The sequence below is a fragment of the Pithys albifrons genome, chromosome 15, assembly GCF_047495875.1.
Source record: "Pithys albifrons albifrons isolate INPA30051 chromosome 15, PitAlb_v1, whole genome shotgun sequence".
In the NCBI taxonomy this organism is placed as follows: Eukaryota; Metazoa; Chordata; class Aves; order Passeriformes; family Thamnophilidae; genus Pithys; species Pithys albifrons.
This window is the reverse complement of record NC_092472.1, coordinates 7,803,933-7,825,267: the sequence shown is the minus strand read 5'-3', so window position 1 is coordinate 7,825,267 and position 21,335 is coordinate 7,803,933. Positions and strand designations below refer to the sequence as shown.

Here is a 21,335-nt window from a genome sequence, read left to right as displayed (position 1 = left end):
CATAGCACAGAGGACAGGGCTGGCAGTGAGAGCCCTGAGGTCCTGTGCTCTGCCTGCCATAGGTGTGTGGGCAGCACTTCTGCCCTGGCTCTGCTGCTTCCCATGGGTGGAACACCTCCTCCCCTCCAGGGTCAGACAGGGAACCACTCCCTGGGAGTGGAATGTGCTCCCATCTTGCAGCATCTCAGATTTGTAGACTTGTTAAATTACAGATCAACACAAGTGGTGGCCACCTCCATCTCCACTAACCAGGTCTGTGATGCTTTAACTGAAAGCATCTCACACCAGAGCCAGCACCTGGTCTTTGATCTGGGTGAAGGTCATGGCACACAATTCATATTCTGAGAGAGAGAGCACTTAAAGCCATTGTACATTTTCTCTCATCATGGCCAGTTCCCAATATCCTCTGAGTCCTTAAGGTTGCAGATTCCAGTAGACACAGCACTTTGGCTTCACAAATCTGAGAAGCTAATTATGCAGCAAAAATCCATAATTACACACCTATTCTCCCACATGCAATTGGTGTCAGCCAGCCAGGCTGGTGGCTGGCTGGCCCATATTTAAGGGACAACCCCAAAGGGAAAGGGCTGTGTCAAGGCGGAGCCCCCCCATGCTGCACACACTGCAACATCCCAGAGCTTCTCACCATTCCCAGTGCTGAGCACATCTAATGCCACAGGCACAGTGTTCCTGAGACGGCTAGAGAGAGAGACAGACAACAGGTCAGGGACCCTGCTCTCCAGAGGAAACAGACACTTGAGTGCTTCACAGCTGGTGGCTAAATATTATCCCAGTGGTAGAGCTGAGAACCCAGAGAGACCAATGCTCCTCAATTCCAGCTCAGAGAGACTGGAGAAGGCTCAGGAAGGGCACCAGCTTGTGCCAGCCAACAAAGACCATTCCCACCCAGCCATGAAGAGACATGCAGAGTGGGTGAAACCATCTCTAGATGAACATCCTCCCAGTGAACACCTCATGCAGCACAGTCTTCTTCGCCCCAGATGGAGCACTGGACTGCTGTGTTGTCCTCAGGGAATGTCTGTGACCCTCACCACACATTAACATCCTCACTGAGCCCCTGTGCAATCCCTGCCATGCTCTGGAGCCCTGCCCTTGTGCTCCTGAGGCACAGCAAAAGAGCTGACTGTGATTTCACTGCACCAGGTCAGCTTGTTTCTCATGTTTTCTCCTCTAAGTCACGTAAGCAAGCTGGGGAAGCCATAACCCACATTCAGGATGAAGTCTCAATCACAGGAACCTTAAGTAGGATGACTTGAGGAAGACCAATAATTTACCAGATTAAACTAAGATCAAGAATACTGAGAAGCCAGGCTGCATGCAGAGGGCAAGCTGCAGCTCTCTTCTTCATGAATGACAGAGAACCAGGGTCAGGACCTCGGGGCAGAAAAGGGAAGAATCAGTTCATTGAATGCAAAGTAGGTGAAGACTTCTGCCTCCCAAAGGTTGTATGATAAATTGATCTACTTGGCCTTGACCCCTGCTGCGCTGTTACGGGTGCTGGTACAAGCTGTACGTGATTAACAATGTGCCAGTAACAAGCACTGCCACACACCCAGCCCCCTCAGGGAGCAGCTGCTCCCCAAGGGCTTTCTCTCCTGCCTTCAATTAGACCAACCAGCTTCTGCAGCATTTTAGCAGTCCTTTCTTCAGATTCACTCTTTCCCTACCAAGCATTTTCTGAAGCCCAGACAGGATCTTGCTCACCAGATCTCTCCTATGATGCAACAGCCACCTAACTGTGCAACTGCCACACATACGTGGTGCTTCCAGGAAAAACTTGCTGTGAATTATTTCTTACTCTACAGACTCCCTACCAATAACCTACTCATTTTCTCTCCATTATTACTAAATTGTATTTTTGCTAAGTACACTGCAGAACACACCAAAATGGTATGAGGCACAGGGTATTTCATAAGGATCTGAGACATCAATGTCTTTTAAAGGATACAGTGTAAACTGTCACATGTTCTTCACATCAGAGATATAATTAGCTCAAATACTTACACAGTAAATAGGATTTTCCACTTCTGAAGATTAAGGCCACATGCTAGAGCATCGGAGCATCTGAACCAGGGGAGCACATTCTACACTAAGGAGTAAGTTTTTGCTTGAAAACAGCTACTCTGAGCAACTACTCTTGCTACTCTGCAAGTGAGGCCAGTCCATGTCAGCGTTTTGTCTCCTCTGGGTTTGGGTTTTACCTGTTGTAACAAACTCCACCACAGGTGACAGTGGAAGGCCAAACCTGACAGGCATTGGTTGGGTGTCTGGGAGTGAAACACCATCATGGGACATCAGTGCTGTCTTCTGGGGAGCACTGGACACAGAGCACACAGCCCAGGTACAACCACCACATCACACACACACACCAGCTCCATGCCCTTAGGGGCTCACAGGCTGCTGCAGTAAAATGTGACACAGGGGGTAAAGAGGTTGCAAGAGGACACTGGAACATCATCTATGAGAGAAGTCTTATGCTGAATAACTAACGCACAGAATGCAAAAATAACAGTAGTATTTGTTTCTTGGGTTTCCCTGCTGATTTATTTTCATCTGGGGGAAAAAATGACTGCATTAATTCCACTATTTCATGCGGAGATTCAGCTCAAAATGTTTTCATCAGGTTAGGTCACTGTATGGGAAGGAACACATGAACTCACACGTGCATTTGAGTGGAACAGCTATTGTAAAATTATACTGAAGGTCACCTTCTTGCCTTCAGCTTGCTGCACACCTCAGCCCTGCCTTCCCCATTCATGACAAGGCTCTGCACAGCCTGGGCCCTTCTCACAGGGCTCAGGGCCAGGCAGTGAACATGTGGGACACTCCTTCCCCACACTGCTGCTCATTCGTTGCTCCACTGCTTTAAAAATGTCAGCAGCCCAAAGGCAAAAAACAATTCCACACAACCAAGATGGCAATCACACACCACAGTAATGGAAAAAAATAGCAAAAACCCTTCAAACCTGTAAAACTATCAATCTACCAGAAGTCTGCAAACTTTGTCCATCACCTGATGATCAGAAGAGCCAACAAAAAAGAAACTGGAGTCAGTCTGAGTGAAGAAAAAGCAAAGTTTGTCATGTTGTGTATTTACACTGGGCACTCAGATGCTTCCCCACGTACCCTGAGATATTATTTGTGCAAATAACTATTTAGCACTTTTTCTGTTATATTAGCAATTAATATACAAGATGTTTAGCCCCAAAGGTAGACTTTATTTGAAAGGATGAATGCCAATGAAACACCAACACATCCAGGTCATTGTGAATTTTATTTCCTAAACTGCAATTACTTCATGGTCTTCAGTTAATCTGAAACATGTCCCACATCAAAAAGTAATGAAATCATGGCATAAATTAAAACCGGGGGTGCCCACGTCTTGCAACACAAGCACAGTAGGTTTCACAGCACTGCAATCCTGGGGCTGGCTAGATTATGACTTCATAAAAATCATTGTGCTTGTCCTCAGATGTCACCCAGCAGCAGCAGAGTGAAGCACACACAGATGCAGCCTGGCCAGCCTTGCAAAATGGAAAGCACAAAGCCTAATCAGTCAGAGAGGATTAATTACCCAAAGAAAAGGAAACTGGGTGTCTGGCAGAGCAGCACTCACGACCTGTGCAGGGATTAGCAGAAGTTCCACAACTGTCAGAAGGACAAACAGGGACCCAAAACCGGGCTGGTGGAAAGCACAAAATGGGGTACAGCAAAACAGAGGCACCGTTGTTGTGATGCTGAGAGCCAGGGAACCGAGAGCCCATCAGGACTGATCGATCGCCAACTGTTTCCACGTTCACAGGAACTTTCAGTTTTTAGTGGTGCTTCACAAAGCAACAGCCAGTGCAGGTGAGGACCTGCCCTGATAACTGTGTTTCCCCATGCTGCCTTGGCAGAGCCACTCCAGCTGTTGGCAGCATCCCACACTAAACCACGTCTGGAATCCAGAGCAGCGCTGTAGAGCCAGCACGGCTCACACACGCCTCGGTTAACCCAGAATGTGCTCTAAGCATGAAACTACTGTGGTATGGGGAAAAATCACAAGAAGTCATCACACCATGCTCTGATTCAGCCGCTGCTCTGGTTCCTACAGCTACAGGTCCCACGAGCACGGTGGTGCTGCCACAAGTAAGAGCAGCCATGGCACCAAGGGAGCCCATGAGCCTCCTGCCAGACCCAGGTGAGTCCAGGGAGCAGTGTGAGAGCACTGGGTGACTGCAGCCTGGGCTGGATGCTGGCAGGGTGAGGCTGCACCACACACCCCCCATAACTGTGCTCACCATTATCTGATAACACAACATGTTATGCCAGATCATCCTACAAAACAAAGCCCACAAGGAGGTAACCTGTCAGTTTAAATTGACCTCGTGTTCGAAGCACCCAAGCATTAACGGAGGGACAGGGTGTGTTATGGTGATCCTATTCAACATTTCTTATGTGCACATGGTCCTAGATCCAGTTGGTAATGCTACTCCTCTGTGACTCAGAGCCATGAGCAGGGAGTGGCCCATGACAGCGATGGGAGAGCCTGTGGCCCTGGCTCTGCCGTGCCCAGCCCTGCCCTCCACCTCACCCTGGGTAAGTCATTCATTCTCTGTGAACACCTGAAATTCAACATTCCAGTGTCACTGATCACTCCTGGAGCTGTGCTTCCTCCTCCATTGGACCTCCAGGTGCCTCCAGCAAAAATGGCAGCTTGGGAAAGGTGGCACTGAGGCTGGTCGGGGTCCCCATCCCTGGGTGTGCAGTGGGACCCACTGGGCCCTTCTCAGGTAGCAGATGGGGCTGCTCCATCACAAAAAAAAAAAATACCCCCTTTTTGGAGTCTCAGTGCAGGGGCCAGGTGTGACCAAGATCTCATCTGTGCAAATGGACCTTGCAAAGCCCTGCCCAGCGCTCAGTCTCTTGCTGCTTCCCAGGAGGACTGAGCTCCTTTCTCAGGCTCCTCTTCAGCTGCCAGACAGAGAGGGCTCCCAGGAAGGGCTGTGGTGAGACAAGTGTTCTCTCCTGTGTGGTGTACAGTCTTCATACCTGTTTACACCGATTCCCACTTTTAGAAATCTCCAGGAGAAAAAGAGTATCACACAAGAATAGAAATGGGCTGGAAAAACTCTGCACTGGCAGGATAAATAGATGGCTCAGGACACTGGTCAAGTCCAGGCTTTCCTTACATTAAGGAGAGACCAACCATCATCAAAACATAAACCCAGTTGTGCTACCAGAGAACCATAATGAAGTAAAGCTTAGGGGAGAGGAAAAACTAAAACAGGAGACACCATGGGGAGCCTTAAAAGTTTGCACAACTTCTCAGAGCGCCAGTGCTGTAAACCTAATATTTGTATGTCACTAATATTTACATATAATCTACCTCATGTCATTTGGAAAAACAAACCTGGAAAACTGTTAATTAATAAAAGATATCACGTCTTATTAACGTTCATATAGTAATTACAAAAACCACATATCCATCTGTTAAGCAGTCGGCAAACAAGACAAATGACTGTGTTATGTTAAACAGATTATAAAATGCCTGAGGGAAGGAAATCTAATAGCCCTGACCTAGCCTGAATCAAGCAGCAGCACACGGGCTCCAGCACACACAAACACACGCATGTGCCTTTCCCAAGGCCTTTTCCTGAATTACATATAACAACATCAGCAATGAGGTTAGTATGACATTAGGCATAAAAGTCTTCATTTAAATGTGATGATGTGATCATTAAGATTTTATGGTCCTTTAAAAAAAATTACTTCCAAAACCAGACAACTACTCCCCCCAAGATGAGACTGGAACAATATGCAAAGTAACATTAAATCCAATTGCCCCTGTCCACATGGGAATCCAGCTACTTTAATCCAATTGAATAAACAAAACTGATTTCATTCCTGTCATGTTTGTGAGTGATTTCTGAACATTTAAAGGGAGAAACATTCACGCATGAAGAGTAATTGTTTCATTAGCATGAACATGGTCAATCTGACCATGTGTTCTCTGGACACTCAGCACAGTCCCATGGACCTTGCACACCTGTCCTTCGTGCCATGTACGTGCATTACTGGCTGTCAAATTGTAGTAGTCTTGCTGTGACTGCTCACATAGAACAATTAACTGTGCTCATCAAAAAGGGGCATTTGATCTGTGTATTTCACATATATTAGCAACTCTCTCTGCGACTCATCAGCAGCACACACAGTACTGCCACAGGATGCCCTGGACAGGAAGGAGACTGCACGCCCTGCTCCTCCCACACAAACTGCAGGCTCCCCTGGGAGCTCTCAGCCCCTGAGCTTGTCCTGAGCACTTCCCACACTCCAGCTCTCTTAGCCCTTCCACAACAAACTAGAGTGAGTCAGTTTTCATCCTGCTGACTGCACAGTCTGTTTTAGACCTATCCACACACCATCATACAGGCTATGGCAAAAAGGCTCCAGTGCTTCTTTTTCCTGAGACCCAAATTTATGGGAACAGAATGTCAAAGGTGTAACAGCAATGTTACCCTCATTCCTGCCCTCAAATAATCGGTGTCAGAAAAATATGGGAATGACAGTTCATCAAAAACATTCTCTGTGGCCTTCCCAGACTCACACACATGAAAATCCATCAGTGTGAATTTTATGGCTTTTAAGTTTCGACAACATGGAAAGTGATTCAAGCAGAGCAAACCTGCAATGCCTTTCCTGTCAAGGACAACTACCCTTGAAAAATTACAAAACCAGCACAAAAAGAAGACAAAGATTTGAGGGCAGCCTAAGCAGTGGGGGACTATAAATGGGAGTCTCTGCAGGTAATGGCTTTGCCGTGTGGCTGTGTGTGTGCTCATGGTCAGGGCACAGCATCCTGAAAAGATGGTGGAGAGCTGTATGCCTCCAGGGAAGGCACAGGACCCCCCAGGGGCACACAGCAGCCCCAGGCAGCCCCTGTTCGCTCCATGCAGAGCCAAGCCCTGCCCTTGTTCTGCACTTGGCATCCTTGGGTTTGAATCTGCTCAAGCACCAGGAATTGTTACTTGCTGGCCCTGGATCTCTCCTGAAAATGAGCATCTCTCAGCAACTCTTGACCCTCTCCTCCCAAAAGCTACAGGGCTCCAGACTCTCAGGCTGGGAGCTCTTCTTGGAGTCCCCCCAGGGCTGCATGCTAGGGACACAGGCTGCCCCAACACAGGGAGCAATGGCCCATGGTGGTGCTCATGTCTGCAGGGACACCACAAACAAGAACCACAGCAGAAACATGACTGCCTCTGGTTTCCCAAACACTTTTGCCTCTTGCTCTTAGGCTGTTCCTGATTTTAATCAGTTGCGTTATTTGTTTTCTTCTTTCCATTATTCCATCGCTTAAGACTTCAGCTTAACAGTGGGGATGGAGAGAAGCCTAAGCCGCTATTAGCTGAAACAGGCAAGTCAATTAGCCTCCTTCAACAGAACAACATCTGACTATGTGGCAGCAGGTCAAAATATGCACCTAGATGGTTTTTCTTCATGGGTTAGTGTGGTGGGTTTGTTGCCATCTGCTTATGAATTGATTACTCTTTCATTTCAGCTGAGGAACATGAAATTTAAAGGCAGAAACAAGGCAAAAATAAAAGGAAAGCCTTCTCATCAGCTCCTGCTTTTGAACACTGGTTTTGTTGCGAAATTTCCACTTCGGGCAGGTTACTGAGAAACCAGATTAAAAAGAAGTAACACTTGCCTTGCTTGTATTGGCAGGGTCTGGACACGTGTGTGTCTGCCTGTTTTCATGGACATACATGTGAAAATCCCATGCCTGACTCAACCATGGGTATTTTTTAATTTTAATTTTTCTTGACCTTTCAGACCTAGAGACCTTATGCCTAGAACATCAGTGAGCACAGTAACTGAGTGCTTGTGCCATGGCTGTGTCATACTCCCAGGATGGCCAAGTGCCCTTGTGCTCACCACCCTGCCCAAATGATGAGGCCCACACATTCACAGCGCCACTTAAGCATCCTGTGCTACTTAAATTGCTTCACGAATGTCACAGGAAGAGAAGACAAAGCATTTTACAAAAAATGTTCACTCAACAGAATGGAGCATCACACTCCTCACTCAGGTTCAGCCACGCGATCACACCCGGTTGCAGCACACACAGTGCCGGTGATGACAGCAGTGATGTCCCCTGGGCAGAGAGGCACAAAATATGTGCAGGAACCGTGAGGTGGGTGCTCACCCCCAGCATCTGCGGGAGCTCAGGGCACCCACACTGCCACGGTGAGCCTCAGTGTGTCCAAACCTCCTTCAGGGACAACAGAAGGAAACAAAAGACTGACAGAGCAGCTTGGGGTTTAGGTGCAAAGCACACCTACACCACAGGAACTCAGTCCTGAACTCTGTTGGCCATGTGGACATGTGCTCCATGCAGGGTCTTACAGCACCATTTCCAGAGGAAACTGAGTCAAAAAAAACTGTTGTGCAATGCTCCACTGAAAGGAAAATAGCAGCCAGCAGCACTGGAAACATGCAAGACAAAAACTGCTGATGAAGTCCACAGAAGCTGGTAAGAACTCACTAATGTAAGTGCTTAATTATATTGCTGAATGCGCGTTGCCCAGACAAGAGGTGGCCCGTGGCTGTGACCAGCTGACCGCTCCCAGATCACACGCTGGAAGAGGAAACACAGAAAACAGAGTGCTGAGCGTATACTGGAAAATGTATTACTAAATGCCACAAACTTGCATTTGAAAGGAACTGCTGATTGTGAATAAATCCACCATATGGCTTTACAAAGCTGAGTGTGTTTATTTCCCAAATATAGCCAGATCAGCCTCTGACAGCCTGGTTTTCTTTTATAATCCACATCAGAAAATTATTTAGAGTGTAATATCAAACATGATTTGTTGGGTCGCTGGTGTAACACAAGGAATTCATGGTAAGAGCCAGGTCTCATGTACAGTAATTACACCTGCACAGCTGCATTACAACATCAAAACATTTAAGAAATTTCTGAGACCTTCCAGGTGACTTTGTTCTACAAAGCTGCCTGCAAAGAAAGGAAAAAAAATATTTTTGTGAATGTTTTCATTGAGTCACATGCCCTGTGACCTATGACATTCCCGGGTGGGGTCAGTGGAGATGAAACCCAAAACCCAAGGGGCTGCAGCTGTCTCTGAGTATTTCCCACCTGGTCTGCTGAGCCAGGACAGCAGCTAAACATGCCTCTGGGTCTGACCAGAGCTGCTGAGCTGTGCCCGTGGCTGTGCTGAACACACCCCATGGCTCTGGGGGAAACACCCACCCTGGCCCTGTCCAGGAGAACGGGTTTGGCAAACCCACCGATACACAGGCAAAGCTGTCTGAAGTGGGGATAAGTATAGACAGCCTCTCGGTTTTTCTTACAGGTAGGTCACCCTGACCACACTCATCATTCTGCCTTCCCCAAGAGCGCCTAAAATAACTCCTTTTAAAGGCAGCCACAGCCCGAGATCTGCTCTGAAGCTCAGCCCCCGCCAGCTGCTCTCCCCTCTCACTCTGAAGCATTTCCCTGCAACCTCCATCAGGTCCCTTCCGAGTGGGAGGGATGACAGAAGGCACCTTTGTGCTGATTTAAGCACTAACTAAATATAGACAACAGGGGAACGCTGGGAAGCTACAGCTGAACCCATCTGTACTGAGGGAAATACAGCCATAGAATGGAAATATCTCCAGAGCCTTGGAAACGTGCACTTAATTCGGCTTTTGCTTTTGCTGAAGCCGGTTTGACACGAAAATCGCAGGAAGCCTGACCTCCAGGCAGCCTGAAGAGACCTCCCGTCACACGGGACTGGGATCAGCACGGGAGCACGACCCAGTACAAACCGGGGAAGAAGAAAAATCATTTTCAAAACCCCTCGACGCTAGGGCAGAACATCCAAAACTAAAAATATTTTTGATGAAAAAAACCCCAAACCCTCAGCGACATTTTCAGCCGTTAAAGATGAGCGCTCGCCCCGCGGGGCAGCGCCGGTCCGGGCGGGGCCGTCCCGAGCATCACCCGCCGGGCGGGGGAGTCAGAGCCCCGCGGGGAGAGGCCGAAGGACGGAGCCAGAGCGGACAGTGCCGCACCGGGATGCGCCGCCTCCCGCGGGGCGCAGAGGGCCGCGGGGGGACTCTGCCCGTGGGACCCCGCACGGCGAGGCCGTCGCTGCTCTCCGTGGGACCGAGACCCCCCATCAACACCGAGATCCCCATGGGAACCGGCACCGAGCGCGCCCCCGGCCGGCAGCCCGCGGGAGCGCGCCCGCGGCGGGCGGGGCAGGGCGGGGCGCAGGTGGTTCCAGGTGTATTTTTGAGCCGCACTTCTGAGCCCCAGCCCTGCCCTGAGCAGCAGTGATACCTCCCCGCAGGTGGAGCTCGTCTCCTGCCAGCAAGCAATATCTGGTTTGGGTTTTTAAGATAAAATCCGCAGCTTCGGGGCCTGGAGATGAAGCTTTAGCACACAACGCCCTCAAGGAGCTGTTTAAGCAAACCACACACATCTCTCATGACCCCCTTCTGACAAGGCTAATCGAGAGCCACCATTTTAACTTTGTTAATTAAAACTTTAAAGACATCAAACTCAGCAGAATCACCTCCTGCTCGACACTCATTTCCCACTCTGTATAATGAACTCTGTGGTCAGGAATTTTCCTTTTCTTGGCCGCCTGGCACGAAGAGCTGTTGCTAAAGAGCAAAACCTAAAAGCACTGACTGTTCCTAGTTTACTCCACCCAGCCCACACAGCACCCTGATTCCGGTCCATCACCACCAAAGTCTGATCAAAGATAATCCTGTGCTCCCCACACAAGTTCTGTGGCCCTGCCCACTGCCCACCCAAAGGGAACACCCCAACAATCCCCTCACGGGGCTTGGTCAGATGATCAGAAGGGTCACAGTGGGACATGAACATTATTTCATTTAAAACAGCAGCTCAATGTCACGCTCATGAGAATTCAAAACCAAATTCAACCACACTCTCTACCCAGCATCTTTGAGAGAACACAAATGAGGTCATGTTTCAGCCTGGGAAATTGGTGCAAAAGCATAGCCTTTTGAAACAATTAAGGCTGATCTCCAAGTCAGGCCATGTCTCAGCCTACAAGCTACCAGGCTTTTTTCTTTTTCCTCCTTTAAAAAAACAACCCAAAACCATTTCAGCACAGTTCTATCATTTCTGGCTGTAAATTTACAGCAGTGTAAGATCATGTGAGGGATCATGGCTTTAATATAGAAATGTGTATACTATCAGAGCTTACTTACAAACACAAAGCACTTTTATGTGGCATTAAGAGGTTTAGAAATGCCACTCACAAGAATTAAAAAATTCCCCCCCAAACTGATGCGAGCACAGTACGAGCTCAGACCTCCATCCCTGTTTATTCAGCTTTCAGCTGTGAGCTCCCGGCTCAAAGCCCAGTGTCCACATGGGGATGGGACCCAGTCATACAAAGAGCAGCAGCACAGAAATTTTACTTTTTGTAAAATGCTCTGATATGGGCAGAGCAAGAAAAAGTGCAAAGGCAATGCAATCAGTCCAGTCAAGGAAAGGTACTTCCAGCTCCTGAGTTACCACAACAAAAATAGAGGTGCACTGACCATTTCCAGTGGAGAAAACCAAGCCTCCTGCACCACCATCCTGCCTGAAACCCAGTCCCTGAGCCCGGTAACAGAGGGTTGGGCATCCTGCTGTGTCCTGAGCAGTGCCTCTGCCATGGCAGCTCTCCACCACGCCCAGCAGGACACAATTCATCATGTCTCAAATTAAAGCAGCCCAACGATGCACCTCTCCCATCCCCCGACTGTTGCCCATCACCTGCCTCATGCTAGAAACCACCAAAGGAGTGAGATTCACTCGGGCAAACAGGAGTGAAAGGGAAGAAATAGGTGTCACAGAAACAAGGCCTTAAACCCACTGGGAGGATTAATAATTTCCACACACTGTGCTGCTTCAGATTGACACTATGCCTTGTATTTTGGATAGGGAATTTGCCCTTTTTCCCCAAGCCACAATCCAGTTCTTTGTGGCTGCACAGAATTAACCTGATTTACTATTATGAAACAAACTAACCAGGCAGTTGGACTCCTGCACATGATGCAAGTCCTGATTAATGTAAGACCTGCGATTAGAGCCAGTCTGATGTTCTTCACTCAAAAGAGAGGGTTGATGTGGCATTCAGAACAAGAAACTGCAGAACAGCTAAATCAGGAAATGCAATTATTGCAGAAAGCTCAATCTTTACTTGGTGTTCTCCTCCATCAGCCTTACACTAATGGCCTCTCTTTATGTAATTATAGACTATTAGTGACACCAAACCATATTTGCATACTTACACAATCATACTGTACCTCTAATTCACAAACCATCCTTTAGGATTAGCACTGCTGCAAACTTAATTTATGTGGGTTTCACTCCAGGGTCATTCAGGACTTCAGTGAAGCTCCCAACTGCTAGTGCCTCATTAACTTGGGTCAGAGCCATCAGAATGACTCACCAGGAAAATAAACCACCCTGTGGTTAACACAACAAGCTGGTGGTAAGTGTGAGGGTCATCATAATAACAAAGGCAAAGTCTTCAAAACAGAAAACTGGCTATTTTAGGTTCACTCCAGGCCAAGGATTTTGTGCGAGAGCTCTCCAGGAAGTGGTCTGGGGTTTGCTCTGTGACACACTGTGCACGGACTGAGTGCAGTGGAGGACCTGGTCCCTTCTCCATCCCACTGCCAGACTGGCACCAGGTACCAAGAGCTCTACAGCACATTTTAAACAGTTCCCAAGCAGACCTTCCTTCACGTTGTTAACTGGCCTATTCCACTGATTCCACTGAAACCTGAACACACTTTCTGTGGTCACTCATGGAGGAATCTGCTGTCTGGAGTACATGAGGAAATAATTATTACTTTTTACACGCATCACTCAAAAATATTCCAGAGGCCAAAAGCTTAGCCTAGAGATGCCCCTAAGGTAAAGAGCTTAGCTTTAAGGTGCCTCTGGCTGAGCTTTCATGTTAAAGACCCCTACAAAGCTAACCCTCTAGCTTAAGGGCACCTTTGAGCTAAGCTTTAATATCAGCTCCAACTTAAGTGATTAAACATCCTGGCCTTCATGTCACTTCCACTGGAACCTCCAAAAGCACTGTTACAAACCCTGGGCAAAACCCGCAAGACATAGGAAAACAAAAAGCTGTAAAAGGCTTCAGAGAAAACACAGAGTTACCACAGGGCTACTGAAACACAGGCACTGCTCCACTTTCTGGAGCATTTGTAAGCCAGGGAACTACTCATACAAATGCTGTGGGAATTATCATAACTTCCAAACAGGAGAAGACACAGGAGGAAGAAGGGAGGAGTTGCTGTGACTTATCAAGCAGCAGAGATCAGAATTCATCCATGCCCTCCCACACCCTCCAGACACGTAATTGCTGAAGATTAAATGTAAATTCACTTTCTGTTCGAGCTGCTGCAGGACAGATCTGGACTGCTGGTGGGAGGAGAGCTCCCCATGGCAGTCCAAGCTCCCCACGGGCTCATGGCTGCGGGCACCACGCTGGGACTGGGCCGACAGCCACTACTCGTCCTGCTGTCCTTCGGGACAGCTCCGGAGGCTGTGCCCTCTCTCGGGGTATGCCAGAAGTTGGGCACAAGGACCGTCTGTCCCTGGTGCAGGGGGAACAGGGCTGAATCACGGGCCCCTGCCCACCCCTGCCACAGACAGTCCCTGCCCTGTGCTGTGGCCGCAGCTGCAGCCTGGGCATAGCCCTGGTGTGGTGCCAGCCGTTCCTCAGAGCCCTTGAAAGAAATGTTCATTGTCAAATATGTAGTATTTACCTCACTGCTTTTATAAAATCTATTTATTAAACTGTCTTTTCAGGCAGGAGGCAGGTCTTACCTTGGTTCTCTCTTTGGTTTTGTTAATGATTTATCCTGCAACAGAGTCCTTTAAACTCTCCAGACCTCAGTTTCACCCCAAAGTTTATTGCATGCATCTGATATGCGACTAAGAAACAGTTTTGTTCATGGTTCACTTTCTATACTGTTTGCAATGAACAAAAATGGGTATCTCACTAGTGTGACACTCTCTTTTTTTTCTCTCACTAGTCTCATATGACCTCCCCTAAAACAGCAAGGTCTTCTCCATTAAGTTACTTCTTCCAGTACAACAATCTAGAAGTGACTTAAGCAGGATATCTTAAAAGATTGTGCCTTTGGACAAAGTCAACATGAAAACAAATCTTCAGAGAAATTTTCAAAGAAAGAACTTCATAGTTAGTTATCTATTGGGATCATTCTATCTGCTTAGAACTTCAGAGAAACTTTAAAACAAAGTCTATACTGTTTGCTTGCACTTAACTACAGCAACCTGAATGGAAGTGACAGCCTGGAGTGTCATCACTGCTGCCAAGTGTTCTCTGCTTGCCCCTTTTCATTCCACATCCTCAGCAACCAAATATGCCTCCAGCTTTTGCCTGGTTTTCCTCTCGGATCAGGCTGGTTCTTCAGCCATGTAAACAGACTCATAGATCTGCACAAACCTGGGTGACAGGGTGGTGGGTTTCCTCCTTAACTAATTTTGTTCAGGGCAAATGTGGAAAGCCTTTGTGGTTCCACATGGGGAGCAGCGGTGCTGGGAATGTAAATCCCGCGAAGCTGATCGGTGTGGTTGCCAATGATCCGCAGACCAGTCCGACAGCTTCCACCCCACGTCACACAGGGATGAATCCGCAAGAACGGGCTCTCCGGTGGGAGAGTCCCACGAAAGTCTCGGCGAACACACCCCCGATACTTTACATCCCTACCTCAGAAACGCAAACTTCACTCACTGCTGAGAACATTTCCTTTTCCCCAGACTGCTGCAGAGCTGTCTCGCCGAGACCCGGGAGCAGGCTCTGGTAACGGAGAGAGCGGGCTCGGGCAACCGCAGGCGGGCAGAGCACGGCAGGACCGTTCCACTTCCTCGGCAATATCCGGATGCATTAAAGGCCACATCCACACACTCCCTACACACCTTGAGAGCCGGGCAGTGCCCCCCGCGCCCCCCGCGCCCCGCGTACCTTCCGCGTGGCAGCTGGCGGAGCGGAGCGCGCCGGGCGGCCGGAACAGGTACGGGAGGTACCGCGAGAAGCATTTCATCTTCCGAGCTGCACCAAGCTAAAACACCGACCGATACCGGCGGGTAGGGCCGGTCACCGGGCTGCCGGCCCCGGCGGCGGAGCGGAGCGCCCCGGCCCGCCCGGCCCCGCCGCCGCATCGGCTGCGGCGCGGCCGGGAGCGCTGACTAAGCCCGTCCCGCCCGCAAACACACCCCCGGCCCCGAAAGAGCCGCAGGGCCCCGGGCCGGGGCCGCCCCAGCCCGCCCCGAGCCCCCCCGGCCGTCGGGAGCCGCGAACCGGGAGCGCGTCCCGGGGGGGGGCGGGCGGACGGACGGGAACTGCCGCGCTCCCAGAGCGCGCATCATCGCACCGCGCCGGCCCCGAGGGCATTCCACCCCTTGGGTTTGCGCTAGTCCGTTTTCTACACCAGACTGCTAATTATCGGTGTATCAAAATAGTGAAAGATCTCTAAAACTTGTGCCCTTTCGGCAATAATGAAATATAGTTCCAAGCACTGTGACACCACGACGGCAATCAGCAACATCATGTACTTCACGTCTAACACTGAAATCAGTGTTTGAGCAGCTTAAAGATGTCCCAGGCCTCCCATCTATGTACAAGGGAGCTCATTCATCCCGCAGTTGCGTCAGTTAAAGGATCCATTACGCCCGTGGTTTCATCGGGACAAGTACCATGGACTGCGATATCATTCTTCAAGTTAAGAAAAACAACCAATCGGGAAAGTACAAAATTAGAAAGTTTTTGTAGATCAATTCGTGCAACTATGTGTGAAAAAGAGCAAGCAATTAAGACGGAATTAATGCAGAATTACTGGCAACATTTGAAGTAACATTTGAAAGTCAGAGTCTATCCTGCTGAAGGCGGCAGGCTCTACTACAGTCAAAGGTGCAGAACATCGTAAACATAATAGTAACACCTGCTTTCACCTGACCATACACAACTGCATGCTTCCTAATCACCAGTGAAATCATATAGTGCAAATTCAGGATGCTTGAGTGTTACCATGAGTTCTGAAGGTAAAAAATGTGCCACAAAGACTAGCATTACAGGAACGAGTTATGGATAAAGTTCTGATGAAGGTGAGGTATCTGTCCTACCATGTTTATGACTTAATTCATGTGTATATACATCTGTAGCCATTTGTACATTTGCATAGAAACAGAAACAAACCAGCACAAGAATCAAAGCCCATCCCACACCTAACACTTTCCTGAGCTTCCTGCTCAGTCATGGTGATACTGTTGGTACCTATTGTCCAGATTCAGTGCACCAACAGTGTAACCTTTTCATTACTGGTTTCACTGAATACAGCTAGTAAGTATTGTCCATCAGCCTTTACTGTTATCTGAGCCCAGGTTACCCCAAGGGAAAAATCACAGGGGTTCCTCTCTGTCATCATGGTTCTGGATTCCTCCAGCACTGAGTCTCCAGTGACAAAAAAAAAACTTATAGCCCTCAGCCTGACAACTGGTTACACTAAGTAAAGAATAGTGAGCAAGAAAAGGCAACCTAATGTTTAGTTAATTCAAAAGTAGCAAACAAGTACTCCTGACCATGTACAATGATGTGCAGATTCTACAGTAAAAGCTCAAAACACCTGTAAACAATTTTGCTGGGGAAAAAAAAACCTCACTAAAAAAACGTTTTGGCTTTAATCACTATGATGGAGTTTTTCTCCAGAGATTTAATAAGTTGTTAAATATTTTCCTGAGGCTACAGACTGAAACCCTCTTCTGCAAAAGCAGTGTAACAGAACTGCCATTGAAGCAGGACAGGTGACAGTGCTCCAGGCAAAGCCACATTTCCACCAGGAGAAGTCAAGAGTTCTGCTGTCAGAGGCCTGGGATGACTCAGTCCTCTCAGTCTTACAAGACTGTGCTTTTAAAGAAATCATCACACTTCATAGAACACAACAAAACAGAAGAAATGTATCTAATGGCCCATCTCAGTTCCAGAACTGATTCCGGTAAAGAAGGTTATTGTGGGAGAGGCTGTCTCAATTCCCTGAAAAACTCTGTAAATAACAGCTGAAAACCAAAAGGAAATCTATTTCAAAGATTATTGATATGATTAAGCCATAATGCCTTCAAATACATTCTTGGATCAGTAGTTAATTTGAGAGACTGATCTCTTCCAGATGCACAATACATAAGGAGGGCAGAAACCAAGGAGTGTAACTGAGCTTTGTGCCAGCAGCTGCACACCAATTAGGCAAGATGTACATGACAAGCTATTTTTGACCATAGCAACAAAAGGAAAAGTAAACTTACCTTCTGTCACCCCAATATCTATAGTTCCTTTTACTTGACTAAAGCACCAAAGCACATCCTGCATCAGGCTTCCAAATCCTGCCAGGAAAACATGAGCAGAAAGAATAGAAGATACAATCACACTAGTACATGACTTGTCCTTTTTTAAACTAACACACACACACGGACTTACAAATATCTGCAATCCCCACATGAAGATAAATATCTGCTCACCTGGTATCATTCTTCCATGCAAAGTGCAAAGCTAACACTGCGAAGCTGAGAGCATCGTGCCCGCGTTATGAATCGCCCATCTGTTCTTTCTGTGCCAGGGCAGGGTTGTTGGGAAATGGAGCCATCGGAGTCAGTCCCCTGCACATCACTGGCAGCAGCACAGCAGTCAGGAGGCCTTGTAGTCATGGTCTTTGTCACAGCCTCTCTCCATCAGAATACTAATGCCCCCAGTCATTCCCAGCACTGTTAAAGAGGGAGTGAAACAGAGGAAAAAAGAACTACTACTTACTACCAAAAGAAATTTTTTTCCCATTTGTGGTTAGTGTAGTTGTGAACTGCTTGGCAATGAATCCAAGCAGCATGGAGCTTCTTCACAGGACATTGTAACACTGTAATCAAAAAATCTGTCTGGAATCACAAGTGTCTCGTAGCTGCTTTAAAAAAATTACTATAGGTATTTCTATTGTAAGGCATAATTATTAAGCTGTAGAGCTCTCAGTTGTGCTTGCTGCTGCAACAATACCCTGTGTTTAGACTCTCTGAGAGAAATTTGGATTTTATCTACTGTTGCTCCTTGTTTTTTCAATGGCTCAGCAGAATCTCCCTTTCTGCAACATGGTTTTCACTGTTCCACAAAAAAATCCACTGCCGCAAGACAACTTGCTTACTTTCATCCTAACACGTTTTTTCTCAAAGCCATTTCCAGGCATGAAGAAAGCAGCACCATGGAGCCATGAGTACAGGAAATACCATCTTACCTGTTTTGCACACAGGTAAAATATGTCACAGCAAATGCGGATATTTTACAGTCAGCAGGTGTGATACTGGGCTCAGTCAAGGGGTTGTGCTGTCCGTTCCCTGCAAAAGAAAAGGAAAACATGAGATTAGGAGATAATGTCCAGCACGAGATACAACCAAGTCATATGGACTATGCCATGGCCTATCTGAATGTCTTTGTGAGATTTCTGTCTGATTTTATTTAAGTTTTCATATATTAATACAGGTATATATCACAAGTAATGTAACTATCTTGAATACGTAATAGCTACAAAGTCAAGAGTGAGATGTATTGGATGATTCAAGCCAAAACACAGCGAGAAAATGAAGCTTTAAGAGTATGAAAAGTTCTGGAATCTGAGCATATTAAGTGGAGATTATACAGTTTAGTGAAATTTCTAACTAGAGATGTCTGAACAGTGGAAACAGCTACAGAATATGACAGGAAGATGCAAAAAATCCAAATTACATTTACAAAAAACAGGTCTTGCCAAGCTCTCAGTCTTCTGCCTCTCCTTGACATCTCCATCTGAGTAACCCCCAGGTTAATTTGATCCTTTGACCATGATGTTTTTACATTTGCTAACCAGTAAATGCCTCAAACTGCAGCTTTATTAATGTCACTTGAACATCCATGTGTGTGATGGATGTCTAATGATTTTAATGCTGTTCAGCTACTAGCATTTTGCAGAGATTTTTATGCTTATAAACACATCTGTTTCATTTTAAGTGATTGTTTTGAAGAAACCACAACCAACCATGTGTTTGATGATATTTTCTTCATGTTTTCAAAGCATTTCTCAGGAACAGCTGCTGCTGAAGACATTAATGAAGAGGTTTTGGCAGTGGGAATGGGAAGTTGGACATCTGAATTCTTCAAAACACTAAGCCACTGACAAAAGAAAAGCCAGGTATACATAAGGTCATGAGCACATGATTATGCACCCTGTTTTTACAGCTGAAATGTAACTGCCTCACACGTGTCTAAGATATTGAGAACAATTATCCAGAACTCCCAGTTTCCATTTTAATCTCTGTCTGCTGTGGCATGGCCTCCTGCCTTCTCTGAGAGTTGAGTCCTGATAGAAAAATGCAAAGTGCCCTGAATAACAGAAACAGCATCTTCTAAGTTTGCACTCAAGCAATCCTTTCTGGATCACTTGCCAGGAATTTTGCTGTGGGCCTAGGAATAACATGAGAGCTGATTGAAGATGCACCAGCACAGCCTTATTAATCACTGCCAAGAACTACTTCCCTTAGTCCACAGCAGGGCCTTGAAAAAAGCCCCGTGTTCTATATTGGCAAAGAGTACCCCTGAAACCTGGTGCTGTCTGGGCATTTTCCAGAGGCACTGTGGTGCTTGTTGCAGCTTGGGCAGAAGCTTTAGTAAGAGTGACAGTGAGTCTCTAACGTCTGGGCAGTTTGGAGGGTTCAGTCACAGATCCTCACTGTCATAATTGTAGCTCAGTGTGTTTTTTGCCCAACAGTTTCTGACAGAATTTGTTTCTGTCCTCACTGCTGTGGTTCTCACACTGACACCAGGGATGGTTTATTCCTGCTTTGCATTGGAAATGCTGACACCAGCAGGAAGGGTTTCTCAGCCCTTGGTACCCCCAGACTCTCAGAGCACAAACACTGTACTGTTACAGACACCACACTGGGGAAAAGCCTGTAGTAACTGAGCCACCCTATGATATATTAGAGAGGGGTAATTTAAAGAAAGCCATTGTGTTTTTTAAGGTTTATTGCTGACTTCATGTCTGAAATTTCTCTGTGGACCATGTAGACATGTAATTTTTAGAGTCTCTCAGAACACCAGTTCTTGCTGTAAGGGTGGGATTTCACTAATGAAGGACATGTCTTGTGATATTGCTGTATAGGAAAATCTTGCCTGCAAGCTTGGTCTGTCTCTTGCCAGCCTACAAATTAAATGTCTTTTCATTCTAAGAATTTGAAGAACTCTTTTAAGACTCAAATATGCCCAGGAAAAGGCTGAACATTGATATTAATTAGTTTTATGATGTCTTCTGTGAACTGCATTGCATCCAGCACTGGGACTGGACGAGTTCAAATGTTGGGGGGCAGTGGGAGAGCATCAGTTTCAGGTGCACACGACAGGCTGGGAATGCTGATGGGAGTGAGTGATGTACGTAGGGATCCTGTTCCAGTGGAAGAGGTTATAATACATACTAGTGAAAAGGAGTGCAAATACAAATAGTTTTGTATCCCAGCCACCCACTGACACCTCGTGTGATCATGAACCAGTGTTAACTAACAAGCTCTACCTCACCACAATGAGAAAAGGCACACACAGAGAAGTTGTTAGTCACTTCACATCCCAGCTTGCTGGAGGAGAGCTGTCACACACTCACTGTTCATTTGTGTACACAAAGCTATGCATAAAGCGTTTGTTTCTTGCAGAAACATTCTTAAAATTTTACTTAAGCCTTTTATTTCCATATAAGCATTTTCCTCACTGTTGTTTTTTGCAATGTAAATATAATGGAAAGGGTTTAAAAAATCAAGACAGGGAGAATTAGGTGGTTTTCACTGTGGCAAAACAATGAGAACATGTAAGAGGAGTGAGGTGGATTTCCTTTTGTATCTATCCATGTCAGAAAAGAGACTCCCCTTATTCCAGGTGTAAAAAAAAGCTGGAGGAAGCTTAACTAAGCTTAACTGTGAAAGGAAAGCTTCAGTGAAGAGAAACTCCTTGGTACAGGAGGGAAAGTGGAGAGCCTGGTGCTTTGTATGTTGTGGAGACAGGGACAAGGACTCTGCATTGCCAGTGCATTCCCTATGATTTTGCAATCTCTTTACCGGGAGCAGTATTGGAGAAGGAATATGAAGCTGCAGTTAATGTTACCATTGTTAGGAACAGAACTGGGGTTTTGCTGAAGGAAAAGGAACTGTATTAATGGAAAAATAATAGGGGAAGGGGGTAACTAGGTTTTTAAACAGTTAAGTGCTTCAAAGG

At 46.9% G+C, this 21,335-nt stretch overlaps 1 protein-coding gene across 1 annotated transcript in view; it reads right to left on the bottom strand.

Annotated features, from left to right (window-relative positions):
- Positions 1-17,641, bottom strand: part of PPP2R2B (protein phosphatase 2 regulatory subunit Bbeta) — a 67,380-nt gene extending 49,739 nt beyond the window's left edge. Inside the window, exons 1-2 of the mRNA XM_071569951.1 lie at positions 17,582-17,641; positions 17,369-17,446 (exon numbers count right to left, since the gene is read on the bottom strand). Of these exons, the coding sequence (XP_071426052.1) occupies positions 17,369-17,446; positions 17,582-17,591 (88 nt within the window). The 5' untranslated portion in view covers positions 17,592-17,641. The remainder of the gene's footprint in view (positions 1-17,368; positions 17,447-17,581) is intronic.
- Between the last annotated feature and the right edge of the window lie 3,694 nt (positions 17,642-21,335).